We start from the raw sequence: 19,110 nt of genomic DNA on the forward strand, positions 1-19,110 counted from the left end.
GTGGCTATGAAGTTCTATTCAAATGAAGCAAATGTGTTAATGTTTTTGACTGACTGATTAAATGAATCAGGCTGAAAAGCAAGAAAAAAAACACAAGTCACATTCCCTCTGTTATGCTATTCTGAAACTCTACTCCTGGGGCGCCTTCAAGCAGCCAGCACATATAAGCCTACAGTGACACCTAGTGTGTAAGTAGCGAATAACTTCACTCAGGAAAATCTAGTTACCACTTCTAGTATGGGTCAGAATCTCATAAGGGAAAGCCTGTGCATGTGTTCAGAGGCTGATGAAAAGGCCTACAGAGAAAACCCAAAGCCTGTTACTTCAATAAAATTAGACTAAACAGATTTGTGTTCACCAGGCAAGACCTACAACTTCAATAAATTCATTTATTAATTACCCACAACAGTTTAATTGATGGCCCTTTTTCATAAACTTGGATGGGCCCAGTCTGCACTTGTAAAACGGGTAAGTCTGGATCAGTTCTGATTGGCTGCGTCACGTTCTAAACTACAGAAAACGTTCTAAAAGTCGTTACAAAATAGCCGAAGTGGCTGTAAGAAATAGTTTGCAACCACTTTGTTTGGCTAGTTTTCAAGAACTGGGCTATATAACATCTACGGAGCTCGCTACGTGACATGAGAAAAATAATTTTTAAACGTGGACACGACTTACAGAAGCACATCCACGGTTTAAAAAAAATGTGTTTTGAGAGTAGGCTAACTTGCTGCCAATTTCAAAAGATTTCTTCAACATTTGCTCTCTACGTTGTTTTACCACCGTTTTACAAAAGTAATACGCCACTCGAGGCCTTCATTTACAGTGGTGCCTCTTATGTCTCTTATTGCTTAATTGGGCCACAGTGGCCTATATGTGGAGTATTTAGTATATCTCCATATGCGTGGTATCTCACTTTACAACTCCTAGCACAGCAGCACTGCCCATGCCCAAGGACATGTCGGGGTGGGAGGGGGTTTGGGGTACGTCGCACACCGTGAGCTCCACCTCCAGGCTGCCGTCACCGGCGTTGGAGCAGCTCAGCACCGACAAGCCGCTGGCTGCTCCTCTCTGCTGAGGGAAGGCTTGGTCCAGGAGAGTCGCCACCGTTTCTGCTGGTTAGTTCGCACGGTTTGGCTGCAGCCGCTACCGACATGGCCTCCGACGGCATGGACGAGCGATCTCCGCTGTTGTCGGCTCCCAACTCCGGGAATGTCACCCCCACGGCGCCCCCGTACCTGCAGGATTCAAGTCCCCGAGGTAAACACATACCGCTGCTTGCATGCTGAATCATTTTGGGCGTATGGCGTTGAGCAATGTTTTGTGTAAGTGCGTAAATAAATTGCAGCGGGCAAGGGCATCGGTGGAAAATCAATCGGCAGATGAGGAAAAGGTGGAGCTTCACTGTGAGAACTAGAGCAGTGGGTTAGGGAAGGGGCCTACAATAACAACCCTCTGTTTTTGCTGCAGAAATGCTTACATCACGATTTGTTGGGGCCGGGTAATGTTTGGGTCTTCACCAAAAAATGATACCAGTCGTGATGTTGCCAGTAATGTCGCAAGCTGGTGACTGATGGGTGAGAAATTGCACATCGCAGATGAAGGCAACATAGCAGCCTATTGTCCCAGCAGTGTCCAGCTGCAAATCTCTAAAACCTCCAGATGTGTCCTGTTTGTGGATGGGACCAAATCATTAGCACTACATGATAGAATATGTGTGCATTATTCAAACAGCTTATTGATATTTTTCATATCTATTTGATGTTGTCTGTTTATTGCTCATTTCTGTTTTTAGGGGGAGGGGCGAGAGGCAATCCGTGGGACTGTAAGCAATAAATACCTAAAGTCATGCAGATGGCCTGTTTTTTAAAAGGCAGCTTTTATCCAGTCATTCATATCCTTTAATCAGACTACACAAAATATGCACAGTCATAGCCTGAAGACTGACACACACTCCACATTTTGCTCAGTAAACAGCTTGAATGTAGGTTACAGTACCAAAATGCGTGCAGAGCTTGAAAGACCTCGGCAATTACATCTCATAAATCTTCCACCCAGCAGGCGTAGGATGTAAGTGTCAAGACTGGCTTTTCCACTGAATTGGTTTGATCAAATTCTTAGTTGTGTAGCAGAGGAGCAAATGCCATCTGAAGCAGTATGCTCCCCAAGGGAGGAATACATCACACCTGCTTCTGCTTGTCTGCTTTGCTGGCAAGGTCGGAAAGCAAGCTAAAGATTGAAGTTTTACTTGAATGGTGAGCCTCAGAAAAGTTCCCTCATCATGTTAATTACAAAAACATTCAGATCAGATTCTCATGACAAAGAGTCGTGTTGTGGGTCTTTTGTCTCTTGTTTTAGCAACTGGATTACTATTTCAAAACTAACTTATAAATAAAATCTGAAACAAATCAGGCTTCAGACACAATCGGCTGTTGACAGAGTTTTCCCTTACAAGCAGGGGATTGAACCTGCTGCTTGTCAAGGGGTTGTACAAACAGCATTTCTTTTCCTTGCCACAAAACTTGTTCTTAAGCAAATGAATGGATTCATTGACTGTATAATACTCTTTAGGAGCATTTAAGGACAAATGGCTAATGTCAAAGAAATAAACATTGAAAATGAACATTTTGTTGTTCTGTAGCAGTCTAATCTGCAAAATTCATATTTCACCACTGGATTAATTATAAAGACTTAAACATTGGACTGTGAGGTTTATGAAGTGACAGCCTCTGTTTGGTTGTTACAGTGCTGAGCAAAGCCTAAATGAATGTCAGTATATTTCATGGCCTAGTTTCTCCCTCCCTCTCTGCACCCTGGATTATGGCTAATTCCAGTTTCTTTGGGTTTGTTGGAATACAATCGCCTATCAAACAATGTGTGATGAGGGATTAATGGGAGCAAAAGAGGGACAAACTACTGAGCTGTTTTCCTGAAAAGTCATGGCTGTGATGGTTGCTTACTGTAGACAGACAGGGCTGTTGAAACAATGGGGTCTAATGTGTTTCTATTCAGCAGAATAGAACAAATATCAACTGCATTTAGGAATTGACTTGCGAGGATGGAATAGAAAAGAGTAGAATGGATGTTTTGTGGGTCAAATAGTAAACGCTGATGATTGTGAAACTGTCTATGCCTTATAGGGTCCTGAATATTTTCAGTACAGTAATGCACAGTGAATAATCATCACTCTTTTACCTCCATGAAGAAAGTTGCTCACAATCCGGCTTGACTCAGCAGAACTGAAAAACCCCACAGTCCAGTAACAGGTTGATTATGAGGATGATGCAGATTCACTGTTCGCTGTTTCCCCCTCCAGTGAGTAAGGCTGCTCTCATCCATTGCCTAACCATCTGTTGTAAGCCAGGGTGCTGGTGTGTGGGGCGGAGAGCAACGACCTTGGGTGCCTCTGGATGGCGTGTTAGGCACTAGGGCTGGGTGATAAGTCGATATTATCGTTCATCGTCTTTCAGTGGAATCATATCGTGATGATATGGTGATTTTGGGATATTGTGACACAAAACTCTGCTGTCTAAATTGAAGATGACGAGCAAATTTTATTTAAAAACTCTGACAAAATGAGGTATAGTGGGAATATTATTTGAAAATTTCAGTTTTGTCTGACCTCACACAACATTACCATTCGGTTCAGTGGGATGAACATTAATTTAATTATTTAACATGCGTTTTTGCATACATGAGCCATATCATGATATATATTGATATAAAAAAAAAATCCTTATAATAATCATGATATTGATTTCAACCATATTGCCCGGCCCTATTAGGCACTATGTTTGATTTCATTGCCTTATATACTTGGCAGAACAAATAGGCTGCAGTGAAAGCCCATCTAAAGCTGTCTTCTTCTTTACAATGATTCATGGATTCTTTCACTCAGTCACTTTCAGTGATAGGCGGTGATCAACGCTCTAATGATATACATAAGTCTATTAAAATACACATTTGATCCCATTTAAAACCAGGGATAGTAGGAAGGTAGTAGGGTAAGGTCATCCAAGGGTGGGGTCAGGAATCTGCAACATTTACTCCAATCCTGTACAGCGTTGCATCATGGGAATGGCCTGTTGAATAACATGTTCACCTTAAAGAGTCTTTTATTGCATCAAACAGGTGGGCTTGTTGCCTGTCTCTCATCCTGTCAGACCCACCCTAATGAATATGCACATTTCCCAACCCCACCCCAATTGTGCAATGTACCCCACTGTATCAAATGTCTCCTAGGACAACAGAACACTGGAGGATCCTGAGCAGCTGGTGTCTGCATACCAGCTAGTCAGCCATCCAGTCAGACCCACAACCCACCAGTCACTCAGTCAGCTAGTCGCCCGGTCAGCCAGCTACTCATCTCCTGCCAGCCAATCAGCTGTGCAGTCAGCCGGCCGGCAACCAAGCTAGTCAGCCTATCTGCGAATCAGCTACCCACTGAGCCGGTCAGTAAGCCTACCGGCCAGACGGGGTGTGATGATGGCCGTGATGGCGCTGGTGGTTGTAGTAAAATGCCTTCTCATCTTACGCCTGGCTCAGAGGCAGCCGGTGAAAACCTATAGTTCCTATATTCTGTTTCAGCCAAGCATTAGGACAGACAGGAGGAGGCAGGCCTCTCTCTGGCTGTTTTGACATTAACTGCCAGTAGTAGATAATATAGAAAGAATTGCTGATTGTGTTTGAATTCATGGTGTTGATAAGCATTTTCTTCTACAGTGTTCTTCTGTATGTGCTATATAGAATGTAATGGAATAGAATATATACTACCAGTCAAAGGTTTGGACACACACATTTTTCTTTGTTCTTACTATTTTTCACATTTTATTTGTCTAAGAAACAAATCTCAAGCATTTAAGCATAAGCCTTTAGATCAAAATGGCTTTAAGATAATGAAAATCATAGTTCATTCAGTCAGGTGTGTCCAAACTTTTGACTGGTAGTGTAATACAAACCATAACTGACCACTCAACACTGAGATTTTGCATTGGACTTACTGTGAAAGTGGAACAGGCATGAAACATCACACTTGCTGCATAATCAATTATATTTCAACAAAATATTGTACACTGTCCAAAGTATCATCTCAATAATGCATCACTGTTTCCCAGTAGAAAGTGACTCAATGCAGCTTTCTCCACAATAGACACCAAGTTCCTGGACACAGTGGGAGCGTCCAGTCTTTGGCACGGGCCGGTTGTGTTTCTGCTGAGGCTGGCCAAGCTCGCCCAAACGGAGACTGGGTGTCCCATCTGTGCCTGTGGCGTCAACCGGTTGAGTGTCACTGAATCTCGGAGCCAAGTGCATTTACCTGTTGACTTGCCCCATTATCTCGTTCAGAGCGAGACAAGAGGGGAATTGGTCGTTTGTCAGCAGAGATTAGATAGCTGTAATGCGAAGAGCCTCCTTTGAGTTTGGTCGATAGTCCGGGATAATGCTTAACCTAGTGATTTTGTTGGACTCCAATGACTTTCTGCTATGTTAGACTTGTGTAGTAACCCTGTAATTAGATTGTATGGAGAATGTAGTTAGTAAGATGTCGGTTGTAGTGTAGACTAGCCTTGGTTGAGGTAGAAGCCACACATTTTACATGGTTTTGCTTGTAAATTGAATAAATAGATGTGTATTTACTTGAGGGAGTAATTTGTGCAGTATTGAAATGCATTATGTACACTTAATGGTGTACGAAAGTTTGTCACTTTTTTTCAGGGTCAAGGAGCAAAGGAAGAAAGAATGAATGAATGAACAAATTAATGAGTTAATTTAAGAAAAGGTTGAGTGAATTGATGAAGACGAAAGAGGAGAGAATATCATTGGCCCAGCTTGTTAGTTTCAGCTGCATGACCTCATCGCTCCACTAATGGTCACTCTCTTTGTGACAGACAGTCCTGTGGTTCAAGTAGACTGTAGCTGAAGAGCCTAATCTGCAGTAGCTCATTATACAAGGAGGAGAAGAGACTGTGAGGGAGAGGGGTGAAGTGTGAATATGAGAGCGGTAGAGAGCATGTATGAAAGAGACTAACAGTATGAGAGCAAGGGGTGGAGAGAGTTTAAGTGAGGGCAGGCAGGAGTGGGAACAACCAGAAGACTTGTACGTACAGAACATGAAGTATGCTAGTTACATTAATACTACTACTACTACTAGTAGTAAAAGTATTCAAGTGGCTGGTGCAAGTCCATGGATTAAGTGTGTTAAAACCCCTGGAAAAAAACATGGAATGTAGACTAATTACACAAGGTTAATGTGGGATTAAACAGTACATAGTTCATTTGAGTAGCTACTGTAGTTTTTTTTTCACTCCCACATTTAGTTCAAGCATGGAGGAATTGTTTCAGTTTGTAAAGGCCAGCCATTTGGTCAAGTTGATAGATTTTTATAGATTTGTTTAAAGTGAGTACAATAACACTCTCATCAGTAGCCCAGGCATTTCTGTGCTTTCACAGCAAAAATGGCCCGGTATTTATTTATTAGGCACATTATTGGAGACAAGTTTTTACTTTATCTGCCCAGCCAACTCATGCCACAATTCCTCATGCAACAGACACAAATTATTGATGATATATTCAATCTGTGTATAGTCTCCAGTTCAACATTAAAACCTACAAAACTATAATAATCTCATGGATAACTGTTGCATTTTGTGACGCTTGCAGTGAGCAGTTCTGTATCTGCCAATAGCCTAATAAGTTACAAGTATAATTTGTCTCTAGTTTGGCAGTCAGTGGATTTTACTCCATCGTTTTGGTGTATTTAAAAGGGGTCATTGTTTCTTTCTTGAACATTCAGAGTGGTACATGGCTTCTGACAAATAGGAAAGAGTCACATGTTGCATCAATCAGAGCCGTAGACTGGCTGTCATGGGTTTGCACCCTGTATGGGCAGTAGTTCAGCTTGACACCATGAATGAAGAGCAAGTACTGACTTAGTCATGGGACATAATTTCAAATAGGGTCATTCAAGACATTTCCCTTGTTTCCCAGGCGGGGAGTGATCTTTTGCCAGGTTGTAATAGTCAATAATGGATTGAATGAATGACATTTGTGTGTTTGGGAAAAGTAGATTGGTCTGGATAGTTGCTCTTATTTCAACGGTTAAGAGTGGGAAGCCCTGTTAGCTATGACAAGTTAAATGATTCTTTCTTTGATTATGTTATTTTACTATTTCCTACTTTGTATAACCTGAACATACAAACATGTGGCTGCTCCTACTGAACATTTGCGATGCCATCAATGTTTTTCCTGAAACAGTTTTTGATCCCTCCAGCCATCACTGCACATACATGAGTTAACATAAGTAGAACATCATTTTCTGAAATGCGACATTGTATTCCTCGAAGAAGCTCTAGCGATCTTAGATCATCTTGTAGTTATGTTATTCTGCTGTTGTACACAATTTCCAGTGTATTCAAATGAAATCACTGACCTGAATACAGCACACACATGCCAACAAGACCTCTGCCATGCTAGTGCCCCCAGCTACAATATACATATCCCCAAATCACTAAATACTATGGAAAACATGACAGCAGAACCATGTTGACCCCACATTTCAATCTATTTCATCCATCCATGCATTTTACTAACAACATAGCTGTGAATTTTGGAGGTTCAACTGTATAGAATAGTATTAGAATTAGTATCAGAATAGTAGTAATAGTAATATCACAGGAGTAAAAAAACAGTTTTTCCTCATCTGAGGTTCTTTTCTGTAGTGAAAACAGGCACAATCTGCCTTTGAATTTAGCTTTGGTTCAATGACCTCCACTAGAGGTATGGTGCTAGATTCAAAACTAGATTTTAGCTGCTTACAAGATGTGAAAATCCACATTGGTATGTAAAGCCCTTTGAGACATGCTTGTGATAAAGGGCTATATAACTGAACTAGACTAGACTAGACTAGACTAGACTGGACATGTGGATGATGAAGCTATACAGATGCATGTTGTCTGCATGTGATTAACAGCTCGCTGTGTGTTGTGTCCTTTGCTCCCCCCCTTTCTCAAAGCCGAACTACCTCCTCCCTACACAGCCATCGCCAGCCCCGACGCCGGCGGTGTGCCCGTCATCAACTGCCGCGTATGCCAGTCACTCATCAACCTGGACGGCAAGCTGCATCAGCACGTGGTCAAGTGCACCGTCTGCAACGAAGCTACGGTGAGGGGGGGCCGTTATCGACGGGGGTGACAGCTTAACAAACCATCTTTTGTGTTGACATCACAGAGTTGTAATTTTGTTACTGTCAGGTTGAGTGAAGGCATTTAGTCTTCTGTTTCATGCCAGCCATGAAGCTCTTTTCATTTTCCTTGAGCTGCTTGTCATTCCTCCTCTCCTCTCCTCTCCTCTCCTTCTTGGTCTTTTTTTCACTCACTCACTCACTCACTCACTCACTCACTCACTCACTCACTCACTCACTCATGCACACACACACATTTCCAAGTGTGACAGCCATGGCCAGCTGTATCTCCTCCTTGAAAGCTTTACATACACTCTGACCACCAGTCAGGGTCAGAGTTCAGGCAATGCTTCAGTGACCACAGCAGGTGGATTGTGGGTAAAATATCAGTGTTTCTGCTCTTTTAATCTCCCTGCCTAACCCTATACCTTTAGGACTGACTTGAGCTCATTATTTACATACCTGGTAGTGCTATACTGTAGTTCAAATTAGCCATAATTTAATCCAACTGAATATATATAGCCCCCATGGGCCTCGTGTCCATGTGAAACAGCAGGACAGTCTAGTTGTTTGAGAGACCCTCCTTCAACCTGAGGACCAGGTTCAAGCCCTTGTGTCAGCAAGCCTCCACCCTGCTGAAGTGTCCTTGAGCAAGACACTGAATCCCTACCCGCTCCAGGGTTGCTGTTCTGTTGCTGAAACTGACCTGCTGTGGAGGGGGCAAGTGACAAGAGAATTTCCCCATGGGATCAATTAAGTGTCACATTATCAGGCTGTTATGTTGTGTCATCGGACACATAATTTTTCAAACAATGGCCAACAGTGAAAACCTTTAACTTCATCCAGATACAAACTGTTCCTGCCTATTTTTCATCTTCCTGTAGCCAAATGCTGAGTGACACTGATCTAGATATCTATCATTCAGTCCAGTGATAACTGCTCCCTGTGACTGGAATTGAAACATTGCCTGTGTCCCAGCCTGAGTAACTGAGTGCTGTGATAGAGCCGTCAGTGGAGCTGGTGGCAGACGCAGACTTACTGTCCTGGAGGAGGAGAACAGGGATGGATGGCTGTCGTTAATACAGTCACAAAGACAGGGGCAGGGAATGCCACTCCCATTGGCTGCTTAATGGTGCTTATCCACCAACACAGCCAGAGTATTACATATAGGCTTACTACATTACATTATACTGGTCGAAGTGTCGCACCTCATGTTAGGTCGGGTTCACCAGACAATGCAGCCAGTGCATTGCACAGCAAGTGCAATATGCATCATGCATCCTGTGATCCATGTCTATGCATAGACACAGTACAGTCCAATTCCAGCCTAGACTGTGCTAAACTAAACTAAATCATTGGCCGTAAATGTGTCTCAACTCACAGCATGAGTGCAGCAAGCACAGTTGTTGTAATTCTTGATATCTGAAATTTAAGAGTTTTTCTCAGTCCAGTGCTCAGCTGAGGGGGATTGGATCAATTGCAGCCTGGCCAATTAGCAGTAACAGTTGCTGCCACTGGCTTGCCACTGCATCTAGACACAAACAGCCTGGACTTGACTCAACAGCCACGATGACTCAGCACTGTTTACAGCACACCCATTACTTTTTATCAGATCACCTATAAGTAGGTGCGAAGTTATTGTGAAAATGCAACACTGTGTTGTTTTTTGAAAATGCCTCTGAAATGAATGATAAATTAAATGCAGTATTTGACAGAGGTCATATGATCAAGCATATCAAATAATTGTGTGTAATATTAACAATGAAAACCTAAACTCCATGGGTAAACAAAATATACAGTTTATTTCATATATTAGAGGCAAAGCAGTCCATTTTGCACAGTGTTTTATCCATGCAGTTAGTTCTGAAGTCTGGCTCTGCTGTGTCGACACTACAGTGGGCTCCCAAGTATCTTTAATCAATATTGTTCTCCGCTTGCCTCTTTCATGGCTTTGTTTGTGTTTTGTACCGTATTGGAAGTTTCCAGTGTGCTGATGTTTATATGCCGTCGTCCTCCAGCCCATCAAGAACCCTCCCACAGGGAAGAAGTATGTGAGGTGTCCCTGTAACTGCCTGCTCATCTGTAAAGACACGTCCAGGAGGATAGGATGTCCTCGACCCAACTGGTAGGTGGGAGACAGCAGGCAGACAGAAGTACAGCTTCAGGCTGTTTTATACAATGAGATGTTCTTCTAGAAAGTTGTTATTTCAGAATTGCTGTGTCATTACCTCTTATCCAAAGCCAAAGTTCAGGTTGTGAAAAAATGTTGGATCACATCAAAAATCATTTTCAGTATAAATTTAATATATATTTAATATATTCGAAACTATTTGATGTAGTTGAGTTGTGCTTGATATATATTGTATTGCTATATCTTGCCAGACACCTAAATTTTGTCAGAATTACAAAAAAAAAGTATACATTGTTTGCAACTCAAGCTACATCAAGCACTTATCATATTTGTACATTTTTTTAAAGTATTCAAAAAGTATTGCACTCCTGTTTTTGGCTGGGCTCCCATCATAAGCCTGTGTCTCTCCTCGCCCCTCCCACAGCAGACGCATCATCAACCTGAGCCCGGTGATGGTGATCCCGGAGGAGCAGCCCGCCCAGCCGGCGCTGCCCGTCCAGCCGGAGGGGATGAGGGTGGTCTGTGGTCACTGTGGCAACACCTTCCTAGTACGTAAGCCCGCCCACACAGCCAGCCTAACCAATCACAGACTTGCCCCATGTAGGATTTTGTTGCTGTGCTGTTGTTCGTATGTGCATAAATAAATCATCTTGCAGGCCAGATCACAGTGTCTCTCTCTCAAGGTATTTGTCCATGTGGAGTAAGTAGGGGATAGCAAAGTGGTTCTGTAGTTCTGGGTGGCATAGCTAGTTGTATATGCATAGGGCTGGTGTTAGGGAAGACTTGTATACCAATCAATGCCAAGCACAAAAAGGAAGTATATATATATCATGTGCTTTGTTGAAATTAGAGCCTCCATCCCATTGCAGAGTTTTGACTGACTGAATATGATGTTTGCAAACAGCAGGCATGCATTTGCTTTAATTTACCCTTCCTTGCCTGGCTCATTGGAAGACCCCAAGTCCCACTTTATTGCACTGTGGCCACACCTGGTCACAAGAAATCCCATTTACCCTTCTAACCCTCAACTACACCAGCCTTTTGCAGATTAGACCCGTCTTAATGGAAATCGTCTTCCTCACTCTGTGCCACCCTGTGTTGAGGATACTTTCAGCGTTTCTGACATGCGACATGTTCGACATGTTATACTCACCTTGGTTGGGGTTAATACCTCAGACTGTTGTTTAGCATCTTTTCTCTCATGACCTTAATGAATAAATACAAAAGCCTGCCAAGTATCTCAGTAATGTTAAAAGATGCTGAACACTGACCTGGGGCATTAACTCTGTCTGAGGTAACAGGACTCGCATGTCAAAAGCGGTGGTACTGTCCTCTTAACGTGCGCGTTGTTGCTTGTGGCGTCTGTAGGGCAGTGAGGACGCCAGGTCATCCCAGCCACTCTCTGGCCTCCCCAGCGATGGCTCTCCCCCAGCCCAACAACAGGTTGAGACAGCTGGCCATATTGGTGGACATATTAACAACAGCCTAACCCTGGTCTTATTGAATCTGCTGCCTTATTTGCACTGGTGATAATATGGCTTTTTACACATCTGGCTTTGAAGAGAGCCTCAGCCAAAGAGAGATGCTTTTGATATTTAACAGATAAATTTGGCTTTGAATCTAGTGGTGATTTGGCCTTAGTTGGCTAGAATTCAGAGGTCAGTGTTACTTTTTTGCACTGCAAAAATGTCTCTTATGAGCCAGTACGCTTTGAAGCCAGGTGTCAAAAGCTACATATTTAACTTGTGTCAATAAGAACTTTCATTATGCTGATCTGTGATGGGAAAAACATTTTCATTAACACTTTGTTAACATCAGAGCCCTTGGTGAAACAATATTGTATATTGACAACCCCAGCTAACATATTGTAATGGGTAGTTTTAGGTGCTAAATTAACCCTATACTTATTCCAACCCTTTGATACCTTCATTAATACAGGAGTTAGAAATAGATTTAGAACTTGTAAAGCATCATAACTGATAAAATCATTGCCAATAAGTCTTGTGCTGATTCTCCTTAAAGTAGAGTAGAATTTAGTGTTTAACATTTCTGTGTGTGTGTGTGTGTGTGTGTGTGTGTGTATGTGTGAATGTGTGTGTGTGCCCCTCTGTAGCTTGTTAACATTGCTCTTCTTTTCTGTTCCCTCACAGTGGATGGAGCTCCGGTTTAACACGCTAGCCAAATGCCCCCACTGCAAAAAAATGTGAGTCCATCAAACCTCCAGTGAACATACTGTAACATTACACAGTGAACCACAACATATTCTCTCCCCACTCATCCTCACAATACACTTTTTACTTGAGCGCTTTAAAATGTACATTTTAACTGCAGTTCATTTTCTAATGTTACAGCATTCATTTTCAATCTTTAGATAAAGAGTTTCTTAGAAATTTTATGAAAGCATTTTATGATAACAAGCTTTTCATTGTTAAAACAAATTGTTAAAAGTATTGGAACTGAAAGTGACTTGACCCCAGCCTTGCTGGTAGAGCTGGATGGGTATAAGCGAGCTTCTCATAGGTCAAACTACTCTAACTCACAGCTGTCTGGTTCTTGTTAGTTCCACCAAAGAACCAAACCTTAAGGAGTAGTTTCTGAGCGATTGCTTCATGTATAAATTCAGTGTAGTCAGAATCCCAGTTGTGGAGGTTTGGCCATAGGCTTTGTGGATTTTGGGAGGGAAGGTTATGGAGGCTAATCTAGACGTGTGACTGGAATTAGTGATACAGGACCGAGCCTGGCCTCAATATGCAACAAGTAATCCAGATGGGGCGTGGGGGCGTGGGGTCGACAGGGTCGAGGAGTGGAGGAATGGCGTTTAAAGGTGTGTGCCGGAGAATAACCAAAGGATAGTAGGGGATATGTAACTAGAGCAGCAAAGTCAACAAACTGCCTATCTCTATCTCTGTCTGTCAATCTCTGTCTGTCTCTACCTCTGTCTTTATCTCTGTTTCTATCCTCCAGCATTTTTGGTTAATTTTGCAGGAAAGTGTTGAATCTCTTCCCTTCACCCTCTCACTCTCTCTCGTAATAAACACAGTGGATAGTTGAGGTAGTGTGGTGTCATTTGATATATTTTTCCCTAATGTTTATATGCAACTGACACCTGTGGTACAGTAGGATTTTCTCAGAGGAAAATCCCCTGCAATTACTCTAGCAGGTTACGGTAGTTTGGTTTTTGGAAAAACTTGAGGGGCGCGTGATTAATCCTGTTTGCAAGTGATGGGCCTGTTTTGTGGCTGTTTTAATTGCGCGGCAAGAGAAATCCAGTGCACCTCTGGCCCTGGAAAATGAGACACAACGAGGAAAAGAGGAAAAAATGTGAAGGCAGGAGAAGAGATTGTCCAAGAAGGAGAAAGTAACAAATGGGGAGATTAGGCAACCCTAAGCCATCTGAATACCAGTGATTCCTGAAGAATGCTTGAGTCCGGTCACATGAGAGGCATGTGAGAGCTAAGAGGGGGAGCTGGGGAGTAAAGTAAAGTATTGGGGAAGTAAGAACTGATGCTAGCCTGGTGCTTAAGGGCAGCTGTTAGTATGTATGGAGTCTAGGTGGAATTCAAGAGAGAGGAGCTGCACATGTGACTGGCCTTCGGCGCTTTCATCTATAACTTAAAAGGGGCAGTGAGAGATTTTTACCTCACGAGATTGCCGGGGTGCCTAGTACAGCTCCTCCTGGAGTGAGATCACTGGGGAAATGCACTGAAGACTTAAAGGGGTTGTACATGCTAAAACTAAGATTTGAATGACTGATATTTATGTCAAGTCCATTGGTTGTGGCTGTTGATTAGGCTGCAGGTCTGAAATCCCCATGACTGAATAAATGTTAACATGTTTCACATTTACGTCTCTTTCTGTTTGTCTCCTGTGTGTGTGTGTGTGTGTGTGTGTGTGTGTGTGTGTGTGTGTGTGTGTGTGTGTGTGTGTCTCCTCACACACTAACCCTTCTTTCCCTTTTTGCTCCATCTGCTGATCTCCATCTGCAGATCATCTGTTGGCAGTGCGCTCCCTAGGAGGCGCTGTTGCGCTTATATAACCGTAGGAATGATCTGCATTTTCATCGGAGTGGGTTTAACAGTAAGTACTGCGTCTCTCTTGTTTATTTTGTGTGGCTTTGCACCTTGGCCCATTAAACCACTACAAATACTGTATTTAGACTGGCTGCCCTGAACACTAAACACTTCACTAAACATTTCCTTCAAACAACCCCATATTGTTCAGTCGTTCACTCTGTATCAGAGTCATATAAGACTTTCACAATTCGGTATAATCATATTAGAATCATAATCGCTTGTTAATGATTTCATAGGATTACAGTGATTGAAGGTGACTGAGTTTGTTGCAGTTTCTTCCCTGTGTTTGTCATTTTTCCTTGACATTTTGGATTAAGATGATCAGTGATTGATATTATGAAGTGTACTATGCATTTTCAATCGAGCAGAACACAACGCTCATTTGTTCTGTCTGCAACAGATTTCATTGATTGAGTTGTGTTCTATTCTGGTTAGCAGGAGGTGTAAAATAATACAATACAATGAAATATAATAAAGAATAAGGTCCTAATTTTGTTGATCCCTCTCTGGTGAAATTAAATGAAAATGTCATTGATTATTCTGATGAATGAAAGTATATAATCAATATTTTTTTGTTCGGTGTTTACTATTTCTCTTTCTCTCTCTCTCTCACACACACACACACACACACACACACACACACACACACACACACACACACTCTCTTCTGTGTCAACAGGTGGGCACTCGGGACTTCGCCAGTCGTTACAATGCCACCTATGTGTCCTGGGCGTTCGCCTACCTGCTGGGACTCATCTGTCTGATACGGGCCTGCTACTGGGGGGCTATCAAAGTCAGCTACCCGGAGAATAGCTTCGCCTAGGGTGGGCCCGGCCCGGCTCGGCTCGGCCTTGCACGGCTGGAAAAACAAACCCCACTTTTAGTTTTTTCATCTTGTTCAGATTTCAAACGGGTCGTGTTCAGCGGAGCCGAACTTGTGCAGAATGTCTGGACAGGAATGTGTTGGAAAGATGTGAATGTGTGTTGTTGTCTGCTGCGGGGAGCGTGTTGGAGGAATATGTTGTGTTTCTGCCTGGAAAGTTTTGGAGAGTTCTGATTCGCTGAACAAACCCTATGTCGGTCAGTCCCCTCCTGGTCCACAAGGACTCAAATCCTACCCAGGTTTTGCAGAAATCCTCCAAAATTCAGAATCAAGAACCTGCATGAATTGGTGTGCTAACTCATAAAATGTGATTTTTCTTTATGTGATATGGAAAATGAATGGCATATATCAACCTGGTTCCAATGCTGATTTAAGATCGCTAGTTAAGCAAACTGGTTGGATTTGGTCTCTCTGGGCCACAGTTTCTCAGCAGCCTGACGGACATGATGGTGCCCATTTGATGTTCTGCATTTTGTTACCGACCAGACCAAAATGAGACGACCTCCTAAGAACAATTTGCCCATTGCACTACGATTATATGCAATTGTATGTGTTGTTTTGCTGCTAGTTTAACCCCAGCTACAAAAAGCTGCATATCCATACTGTATTGTAACCATTTACCTTGCCTGTGTACACTGACAACATAGTATTGCTATATGATTTTAATTCTTGAAATGATCAACTTTTAAGAGAAATCGTCCTTAAATACCCATGTGTGCCAATGTTGCTGCCCAGTATTAGTCAACAAGAGCGTCTGATCAAAAGGAGCTTGTTTCTGTCAAGGTGTTCAACTTTTTCGTGCCATGCTGCTTTTAACCCACTAGAGCAATAACCCTTTTATTTTAGTTATTTTTATCCTCCTCCTTGTGTTCTTCACTGCATTTATGTTGCCTTCTCACTGGCAGAAAATCATCCCCAAACATGGTGACTCACATTTGCATGGTAACTTCTTTATGTTCTGTCACTGAGGTTGTTTTTTTCAGTTCATAAGGTAGCTGAAGCGTACGATGTTCCTGTCTTGCCCTTAGCTCCTCCTACCTGTGATTTAGAATGTAACCCCTCCTGCGCTTCTCGCCCGTCTCTGACCTCCAGTGAATTCTGTGCTAGCTAGCATCGCTATAGGCTAACTCAGCATCCTGTCTCTTGACCTTGACCAGTGGGCACAGTTCCAACTTCTAACCTTGTTCTGAATGTGATGATGATGAAACAGAAAATAATAATAAAAAAATACTCTTTGTACATAGTTCAAATTGAATACTTGGAAAACGGTAGCGAGAGGTGGAAGGAAAAGATGGCTCTTGGGTCTTTTTAAAAATGATAATTTATCAATAAAATGCAAAAAATGTTCACGTTGTACAGTGTGGTTGTTGGTTGTGATCATGTTTCGACTTGACAGATTGTTAAAGGTGATTTTTATATAGGCGTATGACTCCAAGGTCCAAACAAGCTGGATGACATCCAAGGGAAAACAATGCCTGCAGCTGTATAGCTCAGGTTTAGTTGCCAGTTTAGTTGTTCACATCAACACAACACATCCCTTATTATACATTTGAGTTTGTTTGTGGGTCAAATTGTCTCACAGCATTGCTTTACAGTGCATTGTTCTTTATCTTGTCATTGTGAGATACTGGCAACATTGTGTTGAACAACTAATTGCACAGTTGTGAGCAGTGCACTGTTCAAAGAGGCAGCACAGGATTACAAAACATTCTGAGAAAACCTCACATGTGATTAGCCAGAGAGAACAACTATCTCTTTTGTTTTTATGCACAATGGATCAAGGTGAACATCACAAACATCACTCAAAGCCATTTCGACAGCATAACATTGAAGTATTACTTAATCTGCAATGAATTCAAAGTGCTAAAGTGAAGCCATATGCTGGCATTGGCTGGATGATATCCTATTAAATCACAACACAAACCCCCATCTCCAGCAGTAGCTGTGTCCTTGATATGTGCAGAGTCCATGAAGGGCAATGTGAGCTGTGAAGGACAATCTGCTCCCTGGGCTCCTGTGTTTTCACAACCTATGTAGTCTGGGAGACAAGCCTGTTCATTATATGAAATGCTGCCATTGAACCTGCGACTTTATTTTAGGAGGTGTGGATTTGTCCTGAATAACGCTGCTGACATTTTTACAATTTTCAAAGAAAATTTCCATTGAGAAGAATATTTTAGCCTATAGGACAAGGCTTAAACCATGGCCAAATGCCCATTAGTATCATTTGTTAAGATTTTCTTAATTATCATCATAAAATGACCCCATAGACTTTAAGTAGAGCCTTATGTTTTAGTCTGAACCTGGATACAGAGTAGGAAAAAACATTCTTCATCTTTCTCTAATCATGTACTTGGGATTGGTACCTTCTGACCAACTACTCTGAAGACTCCTGAAAATATTTGTTGTCTAATTTAGCTTTAGTCTTGATTACAGCAATAGGTTTTCAGTAAAAGCAAAACATCACTTACAATCTTCTGGTTCAAAGGTGTCACTGTTATTCCATCATTCCTCTCCCTGGTCCAAAAGTGGGTGGTGGGCAGTTAAACTGTCGTTTTCCCCAGTTTGGTCTAATTTCAACAGTTAATGGGATGTGTTGTGTAATTTTCATGGGCATGGGGGATAATATATCCTCTCACCCCCCACAAATCACACCCTGCCTTCCTCCATCTGTCGCCTCTTCATCAAGCGCCAGAGCTGAAAGGTCTGCTTACAATCCAAATGTTATATGTTACAGATTATGGATTAATACTGGATTACATCTTGAATACTACAACTAATACTAATACTTTTGGTTTATTTTGCTTCCAAATCTATAGAAGTGCAGTAAAACAAACAATGTATTTACAGATTGTAATTTGTAGGAATAGTTCAGTCATTTACAATTATGATCAAACATTATTTTAAGTGTAATTATGTGAATATCTATAATCTCAGTCCTTAATGTATGTTTCTGAATAATCCAACAAGTAGCCTTATCCCCTAGTGTTTTTTTTTTTTTTAACTATCTGTAATCTGACTACCTCACTGTGTTTCCTGTCATTCAAAGCGCTACCGGTTTCTGTGATCCATTACATATAAACCATTAAATGCCTACCATTGCTTTAACAAATAATGGAAAGAGTGAACACAGTGAGACCAGTGGCGCTGCAGACATAACTAATTTACACAGACTCAGATATTCTGTGTGAATATGGATTCTACTTCATACATGAAACATCAGAGGAGCATATGCTGCCCACAGAATCTCATTATTACAGTATGTGATGAAGTCTTTTCATCTCTTCTATCATCATTGACAGTGTCTGAAGCCTAAAGGCATTTGGACTGAAGGGTTTCATATTCATTCTGGAAGAATTTTGGCAACATGAAACTCATCAGTCACTATTTCAAAAACAGGCGATTCAAATCTTAATACCATAAACCATAACTATTTTATCAACATAAGTCTTAAAATGACATTTGTAACCAGTAACATGATTTATTTTCATGCCAGCAGTCATTTTGTGAGAGTCTGTGTCCATTTTTTTCATATGGTGGATATCTCATCTTGGAATAAAACTCTTGTATCTCAGATTTAATATTTTACCTATGTGATTAGCATTACAACTTAGTTTATGATGTGTGCAATAAATCATTCATATAAACTATTTAATTAACAATTAATCAGTGGTCACCAATTTTACTTTTTTCCTGTCCAATGCACAAGCCAAAATAATTCTAGGCAGAAGTCTCTACTGCAGCTCTAATACTGGTGTCTATCCACAAGGGGGTGGCATTTGTAATCATTTGAAAAACACCTTGCTGGAAGCCAGCTTTTCTGCCTTCCAGTGTGTGTGCGTGTATGTAT

General features: G+C 41.7%; 1 protein-coding gene across 1 annotated transcript; it reads left to right on the plus strand.

Annotated features, from left to right (window-relative positions):
* Window positions 1-1,084: 1,084 nt before the first annotated feature.
* On the plus strand, window positions 1,085-16,591 carry pip4p2 (phosphatidylinositol-4,5-bisphosphate 4-phosphatase 2). The gene is made up of 7 exons (XM_071901557.2): window positions 1,085-1,257; window positions 8,006-8,154; window positions 10,192-10,298; window positions 10,729-10,852; window positions 12,455-12,507; window positions 14,291-14,381; window positions 15,057-16,591. The coding sequence occupies exons 1-7, from the start codon at window positions 1,152-1,154 to the stop codon at window positions 15,198-15,200; spliced, it is 774 nt and encodes a 257-aa protein (XP_071757658.1). The 5' UTR covers window positions 1,085-1,151; the 3' UTR covers window positions 15,201-16,591.
* The last annotated feature ends 2,519 nt before the right edge of the window (window positions 16,592-19,110 follow it).

This window comes from Centroberyx gerrardi, chromosome 19 (assembly GCF_048128805.1).
Source record: "Centroberyx gerrardi isolate f3 chromosome 19, fCenGer3.hap1.cur.20231027, whole genome shotgun sequence".
Lineage (NCBI taxonomy): Eukaryota > Metazoa > Chordata > Actinopteri > Beryciformes > Berycidae > Centroberyx > Centroberyx gerrardi.

Coding starts and splice junctions, on each gene's coding strand:
- pip4p2 (XM_071901557.2), top strand. CDS start 1,152: ATGGCCTCCGACGGCATGGACGAGCGATCTCCGCTGTTGTCGGCTCCC. Junction 1,258..8,005: donor GCAGGATTCAAGTCCCCGAG/GTAAACACATAC, acceptor CCTTTCTCAAAG/CCGAACTACCTCCTCCCTAC. Junction 10,853..12,454: donor ACTGTGGCAACACCTTCCTA/GTACGTAAGCCC, acceptor GTTCCCTCACAG/TGGATGGAGCTCCGGTTTAA.